Below are 18113 nucleotides of genomic sequence, written 5' to 3'. Positions count from 1 at the left end.
CACAGGACGCTTTGGCCTAAAAATCAGGGCCGTCACAATTTTCTATTCATGTTATTGCACCATAACAAATCAAATCCTCTTCTTTCTTAATTAAAATAGTAATTAATTGAAGACTTGATTAAGAACCGCAACCTTAGCTAGACACCCCCACAGTTTTAAAGCCCTACCTTTGTTTCGTGCTATGACTGGACCTATGGCGTTTTGCAGGCGAGCTTTCTGGGGCTCTAGTATTTCGGGACATTGTAAGGACCCCTTGTGTTAGATAAACCAGCACAATCTTTGAGATTCGAGATTCTCAATATAGTCCTATCTTACAATGATTCGTTCTATTGCGAGTGGTGTTTATTATTGATAAAATAAAAACGCACATCTGTCGTTACTGGCCGTTTTTGGATGTGGGCATTCATGCCCCATTATTTTGCAGCATCCTCTTTTATTGTGGGCATTATGGAAACACGAATGTGCCGATCTTGGGCCATTCCTGGTCCGCTTATGTGGAGTGGACCTTCTTTGTTAGGCCTGTGGTTTCAGCTAAACTTTAAATCTATTTTGATAAAAGGTGGGCTTTTACACTTATTGACACGTGGTGTATTCTGATTGGTGGGGAAAATTTCATCCACACACACATAACATATGCATGTCTAAATCTTCACAATTTGCAACACAATTAGGAGCCCTAGCGGCACACCTCATGACACTCTCGACAGCAACGATCTTCGACAACTCTCCCTTCCCCTGTCTCTCTTTTTATAAATCTTCTGATAGGCATTCAATATCTTTCGCCTCTCTTCTAACATGGTGAAGAGAGGATGCATCGTATAAACGAACGAGCTGGACTACTTGTCAAACAACATCTTCGGACAAAGTTAAGCTCGGGTCAACACGAGCCGAGCTTGAACACAACTAAAGAGGTGCAGGAGCCGAGCCCGAGCACTCCAAATTATTCCTATGATCTTAGGAGTATTTGTAACTTAGGTTTGGGTTGGCCTAGATAAGTGCAACTGCAACATTACCTGACCCGTGTATGTTGGGTCATCGTCAATCTTGCTTTGGCTAAAAAAAACCTGCCGCTTAAGCAGAATTTCTATGGTACTTCTGCTTTTTCTAACTTATATAAAGTTGTCTGTGTGTATATTTATATATTTGTGGCTAGCCATGGACCATAGGAAGGGGGTACTCATCTTAATGACTCAAGTAGACAATGATTCTCTGAATCAATTGCTTGACCTTAGTCCGCCGGACGTGTGACTTCATCTTGCAAGTCCACCAAGGCTTTCTCTATCCTTTTCTGTGGAACTCCCGGTTGTTGGACCATATTTGCTTTTATTCTGTAAACGGAATTCTCACTTCAATTAGGGTTTGGAAGGAGTGAGGAAATTACATAACTGCAAGGTAAGCATTTTTTTTTTTCTCCAATTACATTTAGGTTCTCTTATTTTGCTCACAAAATCCCAGAGACTATGACTTAGTTTGGGTGTCATATTGTGAACAAATATCTTCAATATCTGTTACAGCCAAGTTAGCCAACTTTTATGCACTGTAAAATTTCAATTTTTAATATACTCTAAATTTGTGCGTGTGTGGGTGGGGGAAAAGGAAGAGTTGAGTGTGTTTTGATGGAGTGAAGAGTAAGTGTGGATATGGTGTGTGATTGAGTGGATATAACTATGGTTGCACATATAAATATATATTTATATATACATCTATTTATGTAATTAGTAATCCATCAAGTGTGGAAGCAGATGGTTTAACTTCTGATGTGGGCTTATTTTTTGGGTAAGTGAAGTGGGTTTTTAAGATTGGGATGAACAGAGTGTGTTGAAAGTGGGGATGAGAAAGTGATGATTAAAATAGCAGCTGAATTGCTGCCATGGCTGAATGCTACCTAGGGTTTACCCATATATGAACTGATGAGAGATGAAGTGAAAGGGAGAGAGAACGAGTGTTTGCTGGTGCAAATGGGGTCATTTAGGGCAAGCTAAAACAATGCCATTTTTGTTTGTCCTTTTTTCTCTTTCCATAAATTTTATGTTGTGCATCTGAAGATATTCCCATTTAGTTGAAAAGCAATATAGAATTCAAATTGTCTAAAATCAATTTCAAAACTTATTGTTTTAGTTGATGTTCTAGGTCACCTACACAACTTATTTCAAAAATATCTGAATGTTTACTGCCTTGATTATATATAATTGCATTGTGCATTGATTATGTTTATAGTCCTTGTTTCTGTTCTGTTAGTGTAAGAGATGGATGGAGTCATTCTAGGTATGCCAGGGCCATGGGCTGATGATAATTGTGAAGTGTCTGATCATTATACAACAAAAATTGGTGGACTTCCTGTAAGTAACTGAGTTGGTCAGATTGTATATAGTCGTGTTTTCAGAATATGTTTAGTATCTGAACTACAACCCCTCCTTGGCAGGACTGGCCTAGTCCAGCTATTGACATAAGACATGATCTACTTGAGTGCAGTCAATGTGGAAGCAATTTATGCCTCATTGCACAGGTTATATGTCTTAAAACCATATTATTATAGTTGTTGAAGATCTATCAATTTAAATGAGAGATCTTAAACTTTTCCTTTTCCCCGTTCTTTCTTTTTCAAGGTTTATGCTCCAATATTAAGTAAAACTGTGAAGATTGAAGAGCGTTTAATCTATGTTTTTGGTTGTGTGATGCTAAAATGTGGGAGCACCCCCGTAAGGTCTTCTTCGATTTCTCTATCATCTTTTATTATGGAATGAAAAGAGTTATATCAGTCAGTAAGTGTTACAATTATACTGATTTCGTCTGCGATTTTTCTGTTGACATATTCAGTTGGCGAGCTCTTCGCATTCATAAATCTCTGAGTGGTGAGGAATCAAACACATCCTGTAACGAAATGGTCCCTTTGAGTGCAACCTCTCTTTCAGTTTTAAACACCAATTGGCAGGAGGATTTGTGGACATTCGACTCTAGAGAAGAAGATGATGATGAGAAAAGTGATGACATAGATCTAGAGGAGTTGGGCAGGGCTCTTTCTGAAGCTGGGAACTTGGCTTCTCATTCTAAGAAACAAAGTAGTAGTCATCATCCTGAGGCTGTTGTGAAACCCTCACCCATAAGCCAAACGGCAAGAGTGGTTGATAACAACACACCAGGTATATTTCGTGCTTTTAAGGAAGAGACCACTCAACATAATGTTGCTCATGTAGTGTGCTGCCTAGTTTTTAAAATTGTCTTCCTCATATTTGATAATTTGTCGGTGCTTTATTTATTTCACACATATATAGTTGAGGGTGGACATTTCTGACAAATCATTGTATTTTATGCTCTTAATTGAATCTCTTATTCTGGTCTTTGGTCATTTATTAGAAAAGACAATTTAACCATTTCATTTGTTCCCAAAACAAAGTAATATATGAGAACTTGCTCAACATGAAACTGGATTCTAAATGAAGAGATAAAGTGCATAATAAGAGAAAAGTTATTTCTAATTAGTGGGACAGGATAATAGTTCATTACAAAATATTTACATTTCTGAATGTTGGCCTTCTGAAATTGAATCCTACCTTCAACAACATGCTAACTCTGCTTCTGAAGACACCATCAAGTGGAATCATGCATTTATTCCTTCAAAGCAGTCTGGAATGTTTGCAGGGTTCTAGGTGAGACTGTTCCATGGTACAGTCTTGTTTGGAATCACAATAGACCTTGAATTGCTGTCCAAGCAATCCTTATTGTTCACAACTCTTTTCCGTCATATTTTAACCTCAGAAAGAGAGGTTTCATTGGTCCAGCCATCTGTCACAATTGTTTTGAGGATGTGGACTCTCGAGACCACCTGTTTTGGTGTTGCCCTTTTTCTAGACAGGTGCGGATGTGGTTTGCTGATCTATGTCACTGGCATGACTTGCCAGAGCTGTCACATTTCTCTGATGCATTGAACTGGTTCATTGTCACTCATGGTCAATCTTTGAAAAGTAAACTACCAAGGTGCTGGTTTCTTGTGGAATATTTGGCCTGAGAGAAACAGTAGATGCCATGGTGGTGCTGCATTGACTTTATATCAGTTGGCAATGCAGGCATGCTTTGAAGGATTGTCTGCAATGGGCCTGAAAATCTCTGACTTAGGGACACTGTTCTGAGTTTATTTTTCTTTCTGATTCTCATATTTTGCTGCCTTGGTAATTCTTGCTTTGGTAAACACAGTGAATCTTTTCTGTTATTTGCTGTAGTTTGGGGTATGCCCTGAGCTATTTCCTATTTTCATGTTCACATTCAGGGAAAAAAAAATGTATGCCCTCATTAAGGAAAATGTATGGCATAAAAGCTATTATCTTTATTCTTGATTCCAAGGCTTAAATACTGAAAAGACCGTGATTGGGAGTATCTTTTAGTATGATGCATGCATCATGTGAATCTTCCCTTTTAAATGAATTATCTTGAAAATGATTAGTTAACATGCTAAATTACAAAAAATTTGGCTTGTTTTAGTCATTTCAACCTGTCATATTTTTGTAACATGATTTTCTGAATTGTTCTTACTTGGTTCTGATGCTTGTACTGTTGTGCTTATATTTGTTGCTTACAGTGGCACCTTGATTTTGAAATATACCCCCCACCCCACCCAACGACCAAAAATAAAAAAGGGAGGGAATTTTTTTTTCTAAATTACAGATTGGTTTGTTTTAGTCATATAATATTGCATATGTTTGTAACATGATCTTCCGGTTTGTTCTTGATTCTGATATTTATACTTTGTAGTGCTGTGTTTCTGAGAAATGGTTGTTGTGTTGAATATATGTTCATGTATTTGTTTGTTGCAGTGGCATCTTGCTTTTATATATATACTCAGGAAGAGGGATCCTCAAGAGAGGTTAATTCTGTGTGTTCGAGCTACTCCTCACTTTCCATCAAGGAAAACCAAAGTGATCTTGATGATCATGAACAGGGAGAAACATGGGAAGAGGAGGGTTATGAATATGATAGAGCTTTGAATGCTGACAGGATTTACCTCAAGTTCAAGAAGCGAATGGATTTATTCCCAGAGCAATGTTTCAGGTATCAATCGTCTGGAAAACTGGATTCTGTGTTTTGGGAAGTCCATAATATTTGTAGCTCAAATACTTGCTCTTATCTTTGATGCACTGTATACCTTCTGTTCCTCCCAGGTTGTGCTAGGATGCTACCGTTTGTGGATCAATTCCCTAATTCATTCTTCACCTTCTGGGAGATGACAAACGAAAAATAGTTGTACCTATATTAGATGGTCTTTTTCTCTTTTTCTTTTTTTTTTTTTTTTCTTTTTTTTTTTTTATTCCCTTAAGTAAACTCCCAATCCCCATTGAACCAAAGAACCACTATATAGAACTAAGGACAAAAAAAAAAAAAAAAAAAGGATTTGAAAAAGCCCATTTCCAATACACAAGTACAAAAAACATCAAAAGCACAACAATTAAACAAGCAAAACTACTAACCCAATTGTAAGTCCCTATCCATCTCAACCAACTTTTCCTCCCTAATTTCAGCAATCTAGAAGTAGCTCTGTTATGCCACACCACCCACCAAACTGAATTCCCATGGATACACTCATTCAGCCTATTATCCACCTTAGCCACCAAATGTAACATTGAATCTGCGTAAACCAGCACCAAGAATCAGCACTGATACCTTCAGCAAAACCAATTCAATCCTCATTCCTCACAAATTGACATTTCTTCATTCCATTGGTACCTCGTAATGAACAGCATTCAGAGAACAAAAACCATTCAACTGAATGCCTTAAATATCCAGGAGTTAATAAATTCTAATATGGCAGTCTGTGGAGCTGAAGGAGCTGAACCCTTGATGCAAATTTAGGTTCCTGATTTTCCAGAGTCCATAAAATAGTTTTGGACAGGTTTCTGCAAATTTATCCCTCTTAGATTCCTGATTGAATTGCTTAATAAACCAATCCACCAATTGGTCAATGTATCAACTTGATTCCAATTCCAGCTAAACACTTCAAAAACCCAAGCCCATAACCTCTCTCTGGGCATATATACAACTGAAAAATAGACGATCTATTGTATTATGCCATATTGGAGCCAAACAAATACCTCTTTTTTGAAGATTGGAGATGGAATCCTGTTTAATAAGATCAGACACGAAGTTGTATTAGTTGAAGGTCTTCCTTTATTCCAACAGAGTTAAACCATGGTTTCTTATCATGCACTTGTATGCTAATTTTCCAAACTGATTTGAAATTGAAATTTCCATGTTTCCACTGGATTTGATCATCCCCAGTGTATAAAGGAGTTTTACTGATCAAAGGCCAGACTGCTTCAATTTTGGGATCCATATATCTTGTTTTGCACCACACCCCATTCTTAATGTCCTTGTCAATCTTGAAAAACTTAACCTATGAAATTAGAGTATGAAGAAGGGGAAAAATAAGAAGCACCAACCTGCTATAGATACAGGATTATTCAATTACATAGTTTGCGCTCCTCCTAGACTATGGCGCTTTCAAGAGACCTTTCAAGCTTTTTCCTAAGATAACTTTCATAGACCAAGATACCTGTCAGTTTTACAAACTTGTGCTTTGTCACTAAATATCATGCAGAGGCAGAGTTGATAGGGTCAGCAGAGGTTATGTTTTTCAACTTCAATTTTTTGGTGCATTCCAATGTGGCAGCTGAGAGAACACATCAATAGATAGAGGTGCAAGATTTAGGTGGTTGTTCGCGCACAAATTTGCTAAGATGTTATTTTACATCATCCAGATCCTATTTGATTATATTGTCATGTGGCCAAAATTGACTGGTAATTGTTAAAATTAATAAAAAAATTAAAGCTGTTCCCTGTTTAAGGTATCCATTTTTTTACCACCATTTTTAAATTGGTGACACATGGATCAGTGTTCCTTTCACTCTTTCAGTAGCTAAAGTTCCCTTTGATTGATAATCTTTTTATTATTTTGTTTGTCGGTAATTCATCAATTTTCCATGACTGCTTATGTTTCTGCTTAACTCCACCTGTATCATCTTTACACAGCCGATCCCAAGCCTGGATAAATGAGGGATGGGTTAGGTAGCCTGATAGCTAGCATAAAACTTTTGTCATGACCAACATGAACACGAATCCTATGAACGACCTGTGGTTTGACTGAGTTCATGGCCTTGGAGCAGAATGGAAAAATAGGATTCATGTAGCCAAACCCAATTAGTTGGGAAAAGTGCAATGTGTTTTTGTGATGTTCTGACACATTCTCTCTCTTTTTTTGTTTGCTCTTTGACCATATCTTTTGTCCTTACTGACAATATTCATGTACTTATGCTTCAGATACTCATATGGTGGAAAACCACTTATGGCTACAGCAGAGTCAATAGATCCTGGGACATGCAGACTTTGTGGCTCGTCAAGGCACTTTGAAATGCAGCTGATGCCCCCATTATTGTATTTTCTTCAGGAAGCGGCGAATGATTCTTGGAAACAGACGCTGGAAAACTGGAACTGGATGACTCTGATTGTATATACTTGTTCTAAGGTGAGGTTTAAAATGCATAAAAAAAATATTCAGAAAACAAAGAGTATACTTGTTATCATCTCCCACCAATGTTCTAAGCATCGAATCTCTTTCCCCAAAATGGACCTTATTGAGTATTTGAACTGCCTAATTCTAGATTTTGACTAGATTGTGAGCTCAGTTTCAATTCGAGTTGAATTTGTTTGAATACTTTGTATGGTTCGTTCATATTAAAACGTCTCTTTATTATATCTTGTACGCGGAGGAAAAATGAAAAGAAAAAAAAGGGTCGAGAAAGGATGAAAGAGGAAAAGATGCCAAGGGATTTTCCTCTATTTGGCTAATTTTCTCCTTGCACAATGATAATATTCTAGTTCTTAATACTTATGACTTGAAAAGGAAACATTTCCTCCTTCCTCTTTCTTCATGTTTACTGGTAGTTTTGGGTCCCTGATTTGTGTACATCTGTTTTCTAATTTTATTTTATTTTTTTCCTGCTGTTATAAGTGATATAATTTCGCGTTTCATGTTATTTTTCAGAGTTGTTCTCAGTCATCCATTCAGGAAAACCCCAACAGTGGCAGATGGGTTGTAGCAGAGGAGGCTGTTATGGTACAATATGAGTAACTGTTATATGGGCAGCTGGGCTTGGTTTTTTTTTTTTTTCCTTCTGGTCCAAATGCTTATGATTGGGAAGAAAGAAAGAGAATTGTGTTTGTGCAAGTGAGTAATATTTGTTAACCTTATTAAGGAGTATTTAGCTTGCCTACAGCTATAGCACTTTTGTAAGGAAAAAAAGAAAAAAATCTCAGATTAATTTGTCAGAGTACTAATTTTTTTTATTCATAAAAAGTTTGGTCAGTGGACTCTTACTTATTTGACAAGCCTCTCAGTTTATTGTCCAACTTTGAAGATGAATCCTGGAGAATTTTTGTGGGTTTTCTGACTTAGAAAATATAGCACTCTCTTTCTAGTACTTCATGTTATTTGCTTTTGAAAATGTGAAGTTGTAAAGAATCAATAGACAGCTATCTAGCTCAGGTGGCGTCAGCTTCTTCTCTTAGAAGGAAGGTGTTAGGGCTATGTTTCATGGACTCGTCGTGTTGGGGATGGACTCGTCGTGTTGGGAAAACGGAAGTTTTTAAAACTTTATGAGGGTTTTTTAAACAAAGATCTTGATTTATATGTAGAGACAAATTTTATGCATGATAATACATTCAATTAGAAATGGAAAATTTACATCAAGGTTTGAGTAAACATTAGATTTCTCATTTAAAGCGAATGTTTTCACTTATTGTAGATTCCTTTGCAAGATACCTTCTCATTGGATCTCCATCTTCTTGGTAATGGTCTTGCCTTTAAAAATCACTCATAAGCCTCCATGAATGACATTGGAAAATTAGGCTTGTGGGAGCCTCTATTAATCTAGAGAGAAAAAATATTTTTTTGTCCTATAAAAATCCCTCATAAAATATAAATGGACCCATGTATATATAGGCAAAATAAAGATAAAGTAAGTAAACAATAAATCATTTTTAATCTCTAATTCACATATCTCAAATCTAATAGGATTCTAATATCAAGTTAGGTTATGAATGAGAATTCTTTGGGCTTATTATTTTATTGGTTACAATGAATTAATAATTGGTCCGGTCCATGGATCTAATTAAATTAATCCATTAATTAATTTTTACTCTACTAAAAGAAATTAATTGAACTCCAATTAAATAATAAATAACCTCTAAGTCAATGTTACACTTTTACCGCTCCATGCATAATTAGTTATCGGATAAATAAAGCCATTAATCCGACTATTTAATTAATATATTTATTTTGGTACTTTTGATTATTTCCGGCTTGATCACAATAAAATATTTGTTTGACAAAAATAATAATTTACTAAATAAATATATAAAAAACATTTTGTCTAAAACATACGAAGGCCTTTGAATTTAATTTATAATGAACCATAATCAATACAAAATAAATACAAGTAGCACTGATGCAAATATTGAGAATATAACTCTCTAACTATTAATTACATAACTACCCAAAGTATCGATCTATGGATCCCAAAGTATCCGCCGAACAAATCAAAGTAATTACTAATTAATAAAAGAGTCTATACTTCTCTTATGCTTAAAAGTCAAATGCCATGACAGTGATAGGGAGTAATTGCATACGACGGCTCTCGTAATTGCATCTCAAATTAACGCGGATCCAGTTCAAGTCTTAATTAATAATGAGTCCATCCATAATTACCGACTATGAACAATTTATAATTACTATTTATATTTATGCATTTATTGCCATCACACACACACACATATATATATAAATATATCTTATAATTAAGTGGACACTATCAATTCCATAATGAATAATTCACCAATTACATAAATCATAAATATTTTAGATATGTTAGGACCATATGTCACTATAATCCAAATATGAATTTGTTATGTCAGGGCATATAAATCCCAACACCTAGGACATACAATATTTGAACACGAGGACAAATATGTGTTTGACATTTTTAGTTGGTCACTCACGACCAAAAAAAAAAAAAAAAAAGTATATATAAATAATATATTTAATAATTTTATTTTATTACATTATTTCTTCAAAACATATATTTTATACTAAATATTAAAAAAAATATATATAGAAAATTTCAACCGTGTCTGTCCTGTAAGTGTATGTGCGACTGTGCCTTGTAACATTAGAAAATTTTATCAACCCATAAGCTATACTTACTTTTGGCATCCAGAGGCAACCCAAATGACCCTTGTGGATTACTATAGGAGCAGGGCGGAGCCAGGATTGCAAAGTAGGGAAGGCTAAAAATAATTAAACTCATGATTGCTTAGTGTGTCATCTATGGTTCGTGGGTTTGCTCCTATTTAAGACTTGACCTTTGTAAATTTTATAATTCTTTTTATTTATAGAAATACTATGAATTGAGCTGGGCTGATAGGAAGAGAAAAAGTAGTACATGGGTTTATAGATACAATAGTACTAAATTTTTTTTTTTTCAATTGGACCTGGGTTATAGCCCAGGTTAGCCCATTACTAATTCCTCCCTTGTGTAGGAGGGACTCACGACTCATGAGTTTTTGAATAGGCTCCATAGTTTTTTTTGAAAGATTAATAGTAAAAACTTTCCACACCTAACCCTATCCAATTTTGTTTTACAATTTGAAGTTATTTTAGTAAAAAATCAATTATTACCATACTATGTTTGGAGCACCGGCAACATCTTTATAAGTTGAGATTAATAAACCTTACTTACTTTAAGTAGTGTAATTTATAATCTACCTACATTAGTCTACTTTTAAGAACATGTCTAACTCTTATTTAACTTTTCTCTTTTTTTGAACTACAAAGCCAGTAAATGTTACAAAAAAAACACCACCACCACAACAACAACAGTGTGTTTTAATGCGCCAACAATATCCATTTATTGGTTTGCCAAATGAAACAAGAAATATTTACTTTATAATTAAACTTCAGTTTATTTCAAACATAAATAGAGTTACATTTCAAGTGAGTTCGGCTGTATAGAATTAAAATCTTTAAAATAAATTTGAAATTGGTAAAATTTGAAAAAAATTTGAGTAAATTTTCTTAATTATTTTTTCCAAATTTCACAAATTCAAATTACAAAACTCCAACCGAATACACCTTCAAATCCAATTCAATTCAATTCCTTTTATTATTCCAAATCCAAATAAGAATTTGGTTCGAAACAAACTTCGTTTGGTTAAGCCACCCACAGTTTTTCTTTTTCATTTATTATTATTGTTATTATTATTCTAAAATTTGAGCCAACTGTCTCTCACCCGTGTTTGAAATGTTCAAACGTGGGGTATGCCCACAATGTGATATACCATCACCACGTTTCACCTAAATAATAGATCTTGTTCAAACTTCAAACCACCTCAACAACAATACAAATGATTTCGAACCCTAAATCCACTTTTATCATCCACCAGATTTAAAAGGCATGGACAAATTTAAAGGAATCACCACATTGTTCCTTTTCTGGTTCATTATAATCTCCCATGGAATCACCTCAACTGTTGCAGATGCAGCAGCACAAAACAAGGATGAGAAGCCGCCATCTGCTTCAGAGATGATTAGAGAGATGTACTCTCTCATAACAAAATCCTCCATAACTTATTGGGACAGACTCAAATCCCTGATCAATCAAGCTCAAACACAACTCTTCCCTCCAAATTTAGAGTGAGATTCATGATGATCTATGAACACCCTTTTGTTTCTCACTTTCCCAGTAGATTTTTTATCTGACTGTTGCCTGTTTGTTGGTGTTTTCGAATACGAACTTAGTTTTCGGGGCAGAGATGGCACCGGAGGAAGGGTGAAAGACGCGGCAGAGAAGAGTTTAAAGACGAGCAAAGTGACGGTGGAAGAATCTGCCAACTCGGCCGGGAAGGCGGTGGGAGAGGCCGTGCACAAGACAGCAGAGAAGGTAAAGGAGAGCATGGCTGATACAGATGGTTCTCATGCAGAGCTGTGAACAAAGTTAATGGTCTGATGTAATGTGTGTAGTTTCAGGCAGTTTTGGATTGTAAAACTGTAATAATATGTACTTGTTTTTCTTTAATGGAGCCTCATGAACATGTATAATCAATAATGCTAAATGATTTACCAAAAACAAATCTGCAACTATAACAATTATAGCCTTGGGATGCAGTCCACTTGATTTAATGGATGGGAACACACACAAACACACACAGATGCAACATATGCAAACAATAGATACAGATGCAAATTTAAAGAACCTATAGTGGTCAAGTAAAAAAAAAAAATGGATGAAGGGCCTAAGCACATTAGCACAAATCAAGATACGAGTGGAAGGAATAGAAAACAATAGGTTAGCCAAGAAAGAAGCAGCATTGCAATAGGGTAAATCATATATGTCCATCACTGAATGAAAATCAGAAATACTATTGGTAGCCAACACCTACCATGCCAGCTAAATTCTCTTACAAAGAGACTACAATTCAAAATGGGAGGACCATCACGACAGCATGATACAAAATCATAATCGCGATTGGCCAGAAGTAAAGAAAGCGCTAAGAAGAACGAGAAGTAGAGTGTTTAAGGCATTCACTCTGACATCTCCGAAGACAGACGTCGTTCCAGTTGGGTACCTGATGCTGGTTAACACAGACCGTGCGTGCACAGGCGTCGGAGCAAGCATCAAGCTCAGATACACCACAAACAGTAACACAAGTATCGGGGATCAGGTCCTTGGAGAATGCTCCTACCCTCTTCAGCATTCTCTTAGAGGTACAGACCCTCTCGCAAACAAATATATCATCAGATGTCTTCTCTCTTCCCCTGGCACTCTTGATTCTCTGCTCTTCAGCACGTCGTCTCTTAATTTTAAAAGCTTGCCCTGCAACAACAGCAGGAATGGCAGCACCCAAAAGTGACCACCATACTTCAACCATCACTAGTACAATGATGAAGCTCCTTCTCTCCCTCTTCTACTTTGGCATTCTCTTATCTAAAATGAAGAGGGAAAAAAAAAATGACACTATGTTAGGATGAACAATTTTTAAAATGCATGATATATCGGAAATAAAGGGATAAATCCACACAATCTAAAATTCCCGAATTTGAGATCTCTGTTGTTCGAAACAGATTGTCTATGGGATCCATATTTTACTTTTATCGCCTATGCTCAATAAAACTAGAACAAAATGATACATTGAGAACTATCTGTCAAGTATTCAGTAAAAATAATAATGATGATAATATATAATTAAACTACCAATTCTTTTACTTAGATATTAAAATAAAGCTGCTTTGAGGAAAACTTGTCCTTGTATTTAATTAAGGTCATAAAATCAAGGGTTAATTTCACTGACATCCCCTCAGGTTTGACCTAATATATCTTCAAACATCTTTTGAAAATAACTATCACTTACATTACAAACTTTTGCTCCGTTTTTCACTCACACCCCAATCGTTACTTGCACAGTTATGACACAATGTAAAATGACTTAAATACCCTTTTACTTTGTCAAAACAACTCTTTAGTCTAAAGAATCAGATAAAAAGACTAAAACATCCATAAAACTATATATACATACATATATATACATACCCATTTTGTTTGAACATATGTATATATATATATAGATAGCCATTTTGTTTGAACCCATAATAGGTTTATACTATATATATACACACATATACACATATACATAATTAGTTTTAGATATGGACATACACATAACTAATTTTAGAATACCTATTTATTTTTTAATAATGGGTTCATACTATATACAGTCACACACTCACATAATTAGTTTCCTATTCTAATTTGGATTTACCCATGTATATATTAATTTGGAACTCTTATTAAACTTGTTTTAATTCTAAGCCCATCTGTAATCTATTTTTAATTGTATTAAATTGAATTTGTGTTTAATTATTTTTAACTATTATTATAACACCCCAAATCAAATTACACCAAAACGGACAATATATATGTCATACAGTTAGCTCTATATATATATATATATTGATTATATATAATTAGTTGTTGTGGATCAAGAGGAAGAGGAGGAGGAAGAGGAGCAAGAAGAGGAGATTGAGCTGCCACTGAGTTAGGTAACTCGTCCTACCCCAATATGTGAAGCCCAGATGGAGCTAATATGCTGCCGTATGAAGCGGCGCCCAGAAACCCAGGTCCGAGGTACAGGGGTGCCTGAAGAACCACGCCGTCGGACTTGGCGGCCACGCTGTGTACGACTGCGGAGAGTTCATGCCGGCTGGCCCGGAAGGCACCCTTAACGTGTTGAAATGCGCCGCTTGCAATGTCAAAGCTCCACCCAACGCCGTGGATGGTGATGGTTGGTGGTCCGCTTCCTCCACTTTAGAGCTCCACCAAATTCCAAATTTTCAAGCCCATCAAAGGCGTCAAGACCTCGGACATCGCCGTTGACCCCACCGGCAATATCTGGTTCAGCGTCTTCCCTCCCACCAAACCACCGCCGTCCACGGAACCATGAATATCCACCACCACCCATCACCGCCATTTTTAGTTCGGCAAAAAAGATCAATGCTGCAATGTCCAGCCCTTCGCCGTCATCGCACAGAGATGGATATATACCTGCGATTTTAATATATATATACATATATCTAAAGGTATAATGGTTGTAACCTGATATTTTGGAATAAATAGGATTAAAAAATAAGGGGTAAATAGTCTTTTTCTATATTTTTAGCGAAAAAATAAAAATGGACCCAAGTGAGTGATTTTCAAAAGATGTATTAAGAGTGATACTTGGCCAAACCTGAGGGGGTGTTAGTGAAATTAACCCTAAAATCAATTCTTGAAATTATCAGCAAAGGTAGAATCAGTATGACTTTTATCCAAATAAACAACTATAAAACTTAAAATTCTCAAATTGCTTCTTGGCTTTAAATCCCTATGCAAATCTCACACCCAAACAGAACCTGTTGGGGAGCCTATTAATCTAAGAAAATTCAAGAATTTCATTCAGCACAAGTATCAAAAGTCAAGAAGCATTCCAAGACATCTCTTACAAGGATATAAAAAGGGGGGAAAAAAGGGAATCGAAAAAACATAATATTTCCGACAGAAAAAGTTCCACCATTGTATAGCAGACTCAAGTTTCAGAATCAAGAAAGAAGTACATCCATGCATTTAAATGACACTGCATATCATTGTGATTGTGACTTCTCTAAGTTATATCGTTTGCATACTTTGAAAATGAATAAGACCTATATCTCCAGCCCATTTCAGATGAAGTGTCATTCTTAAAGGGGAATCGGAAAAGCATACTATTTCCGACCGCAAAAATTCCACCATATAGCATACTCAAGGTTCAGACTCAGGAAAGAAGTGCATCTATGCAATTAAATGACACTGCATATCATCGTGATAGTGACTTCTCTAAGCTATATCGTTTACATACTTTGAAAACGAATAAGGCCTATATCTCCACCCTATTTCAGACGAACTGTCATTCTTAAAGGGGAATTGGAAAAGCATACTATTTCCGACAGCAAAAATTCCACCATTGTATAGCAGACTCAAGGTTTAGAATCAGGAAAGAACTACATCTATGCAATTAAATGACACTGCATATCATTGTGATTGCAACTTCTCTAAGCTATATTGTTTGCATACTTTGAAAATGAATAAGACCTATATCTCCAGCCTACTTCAGATGAAGTGTCATTCTTAAAGGGGAATCGGAAAAGCATACTAGACAGCAAAAGTTCAACCATTGTATATCATACTCAAGGTTCGGAATCAGGAAAGAAGTACATCTATGCAATTAAATGACACTGCATATCATTGAGATTGCGACTTTTCTAAGCAATGCCGTTTGCATACTTTGAAAATGAATATGGCCTATATCTCCAGCCTTCATTCTTAAAGCATAGACTCGAAATGATTTGACAACTCCTAACTACCATACCAAACAACAAAAAGAAAGGAATGCAGGTTGAGTAGAGAACAATTTGCACTTCTTCAAAGTAACAGTAAACTAGTTTTTAGGCAGCTCATGGTATGCAATTCTTTCTTTAAAAACAGCTTAAGAATCCTACAATCCAATAACGCCCATTCTCGTTTACTAAAATCTCATTTCTTCAATGGATTCATTTTCAGTCACCCGAAACAAAACCACTTTCCACTATTTTTTTTTTCTAAGCACACAATAATATTGCCATTTTTGTAAGTGTTCCATAATTTACATTTCCAGCAACAAAACCAAAACTGAAAAATTAAACCGCAATCTTTGTACCGCAAAAAGTTTGAGTAAGAAATTGTTTAATCAATGTCCAAGTCTAGTTTTATTAGTGTCGAAAACTTGCTACTCTATAAAAAGATCAAACACCTCAGAACTTTGGACCCATTACTGCAGATACATAATTTATATGAAAAATCCAATAACACGAAACAATGTCATGGAAATTTAAAATCTACACAGAGAAAATCAACCAGAAAATAGGTTTCATGAATTGTACAAACACATTTAGGTATAAATGAGAAATCCTACCAATAACTGTATGTGTATATTTAAGTTTTGAAAGTACTAATCCAAAATATTGCTACACTTTTGCAAAAAAGACTATACATTGAAATCAACACCAGCAAACCCAATTTAATACTCTGAAAACATTAATATGAAAAATATAATTGGGAGAATCAGTAGCGTCGCAAGAACAAAAATGCCACATATACAAATATATATATATATATAGATAACAATAAAAAAATAAAAAATAAAAAAAACCAAACCCTAGAAGAATTATGTAAAATCTCTTACCTGCAACCAGCCACTCGACTATCCGGTGAGTTGGGTTGAATGAGCGGTAAAATGCAATGGGGTTTAGCGGATCTGAGCCAACATAACTTCGCCGAGGAATGGGTTTAGAGTGCGTTTGGAGCGAGAGCGAGTGAAGAGGAAAGGAAAGGAAAGGAAAAGTAAAGGGGGAAAAAACTTGAAACACATCCTTTGTTTTTTTTTACTTGAATTCTATTTTGGGTAGATTAAAGATGGACACAAGAGTGCACGTAGATTAAAGACGGACACAAGAGTACACGAAAATACTAGCGTATTTAGTAGGTCTAAGTTTAACCGATTTGTATTCCTGATGTGGTGGATAAGAGTAGTGATATTTGACGAAATTCTTATGCCGAATACACTTAATTGATCATTGATATAAAAAATAAAGAATTGAATAGTCTCACTTTTTATATTTGGAATGCATTGACCAATTAAAATCATTCGATTAAGAAATTTTGTCTAACTCAATCTTAAAATTATTATTCAATTGATAAACTCAAATTTGGGTCCTACATCAAACAAATAAGAATCATTAGGTTAGACAAATCAGCCTAATATATAGACCTAAGAATCATTTTCTAAATCGAAATGAAGTCAACCTTTCTTGTAAAATTAAAGAATAGTTTATTATAATTTAGCTTTGATTTAGAGAAAAAGAAAAAAAAAAAAAAAAAAAAAAATACAACTCGTTGGTAAATATATATTTAATTGGTGAAGAATATAATTTATCATACACCACAATGCGCAGAATTGTTGTATACATCTGAAATTTTATTTTTTCATTCAATTCATATATATATATATATATATATATGTATCTCTTATAATAAGAAGGTCCAAAAATTGTACAACTGAAACGATCTACTGTTTATTACTATTTTTCTAATTTGATTCGTTTTAATCGTTTCAACAATTTGATTCAAATATTTCTAGAACCACTGTGACTCTACTAATAAGACTTACAAGTGTTATTTTTAATTTTTTTTTTTTTTTTTTTTTTTTTAAGTTGGAGTGTAATTGTAGAAAAGAGAGTGTAAATATCACCTCCCAATAAATATATATAGACATTTATATGTAATATGGATATAAATATAGGTTAAACTTATTTTATTACTTAAATATTTTTTATTACATTTTTACATTACGTATTCAATTTTTATTTTTATTTTTTATTATCTAACTTCTAATGACTTATGCTAATTACTAAGTATAAGATACATACAGGCATTACTCAGTGCCCAACTCTCCAAATCGGTGTGCCC

The 18113-nt window shown here is 35.0% G+C and overlaps 3 protein-coding genes across 7 annotated transcripts; 2 read left to right on the top strand and 1 right to left on the bottom strand.

Moving 5' to 3' along the window:
- Window positions 1–658: 658 nt before the first annotated feature.
- On the top strand, window positions 659–8365 carry LOC132267305 (uncharacterized). Of its 5 annotated transcripts, none has more exons than XM_059768446.1 (8): window positions 659–911; window positions 2239–2339; window positions 2423–2506; window positions 2607–2704; window positions 2818–3140; window positions 4809–5043; window positions 7306–7510; window positions 8030–8365. In XM_059768446.1, exons 2-8 carry the CDS (start codon window positions 2247–2249, stop codon window positions 8114–8116), a joined length of 1125 nt encoding a protein of 374 aa, XP_059624429.1. In that variant the 5' UTR covers window positions 659–911; window positions 2239–2246; the 3' UTR covers window positions 8117–8365. The 5 variants fall into 5 exon arrangements, with proteins under 5 accessions (XP_059624429.1, XP_059624426.1, XP_059624428.1 ...); XM_059768443.1 differs by having other exon boundaries at window positions 659–1089; XM_059768445.1 differs by having other exon boundaries at window positions 659–1089; window positions 2218–2339.
- A 3026-nt stretch (window positions 8366–11391) lies between these two features.
- Window positions 11392–12213, top strand: LOC132267303 (uncharacterized). Its single transcript, XM_059768439.1, has 2 exons — window positions 11392–11734; window positions 11840–12213. Exons 1-2 carry the CDS (start codon window positions 11496–11498, stop codon window positions 12027–12029), a joined length of 429 nt encoding a protein of 142 aa, XP_059624422.1. The 5' UTR covers window positions 11392–11495; the 3' UTR covers window positions 12030–12213.
- Window positions 12214–12387: 174 nt separating this feature from the next.
- On the bottom strand, window positions 12388–17135 carry LOC132267304 (uncharacterized protein At5g64816). Its single transcript, XM_059768440.1, has 2 exons — window positions 16831–17135; window positions 12388–13025 (listed from the first exon to the last, which is right to left on the bottom strand). The coding sequence occupies exon 2, from the start codon at window positions 12967–12969 to the stop codon at window positions 12589–12591; it is 381 nt and encodes a 126-aa protein (XP_059624423.1). The 5' UTR covers window positions 12970–13025; window positions 16831–17135; the 3' UTR covers window positions 12388–12588.
- Between the last annotated feature and the right edge of the window lie 978 nt (window positions 17136–18113).

Source organism: Cornus florida, unplaced genomic scaffold, assembly GCF_030987335.1.
Source record: "Cornus florida cultivar Cherokee Brave unplaced genomic scaffold, ASM3098733v1 CherokeeBrave_3.0.0_Hap2_Chr07, whole genome shotgun sequence".
Taxonomy (NCBI): Eukaryota; Viridiplantae; Streptophyta; class Magnoliopsida; order Cornales; family Cornaceae; genus Cornus; species Cornus florida.
Note: the sequence above shows the minus strand (reverse complement) of the source record. Positions and strands in the feature narration are given on the sequence as shown.

Bases quoted from the DNA above. Each gene is read 5' to 3' on its own strand.
- LOC132267305 (XM_059768446.1), top strand. From the start codon at position 2,247: ATGGATGGAGTCATTCTAGGTATGCCAGGGCCATGGGCTGATGATAAT. The intron at 2,340-2,422 runs GTAAGTAACTGA...CCTCCTTGGCAG, and splicing joins CAAAAATTGGTGGACTTCCT to GACTGGCCTAGTCCAGCTAT. The intron at 7,511-8,029 runs GTGAGGTTTAAA...GTTATTTTTCAG, and splicing joins TTGTATATACTTGTTCTAAG to AGTTGTTCTCAGTCATCCAT.
- LOC132267304 (XM_059768440.1), bottom strand. From the start codon at position 12,969: ATGGTTGAAGTATGGTGGTCACTTTTGGGTGCTGCCATTCCTGCTGTT.
- LOC132267303 (XM_059768439.1), top strand. From the start codon at position 11,496: ATGGACAAATTTAAAGGAATCACCACATTGTTCCTTTTCTGGTTCATT. The intron at 11,735-11,839 runs GTGAGATTCATG...ATACGAACTTAG, and splicing joins CTCTTCCCTCCAAATTTAGA to TTTTCGGGGCAGAGATGGCA.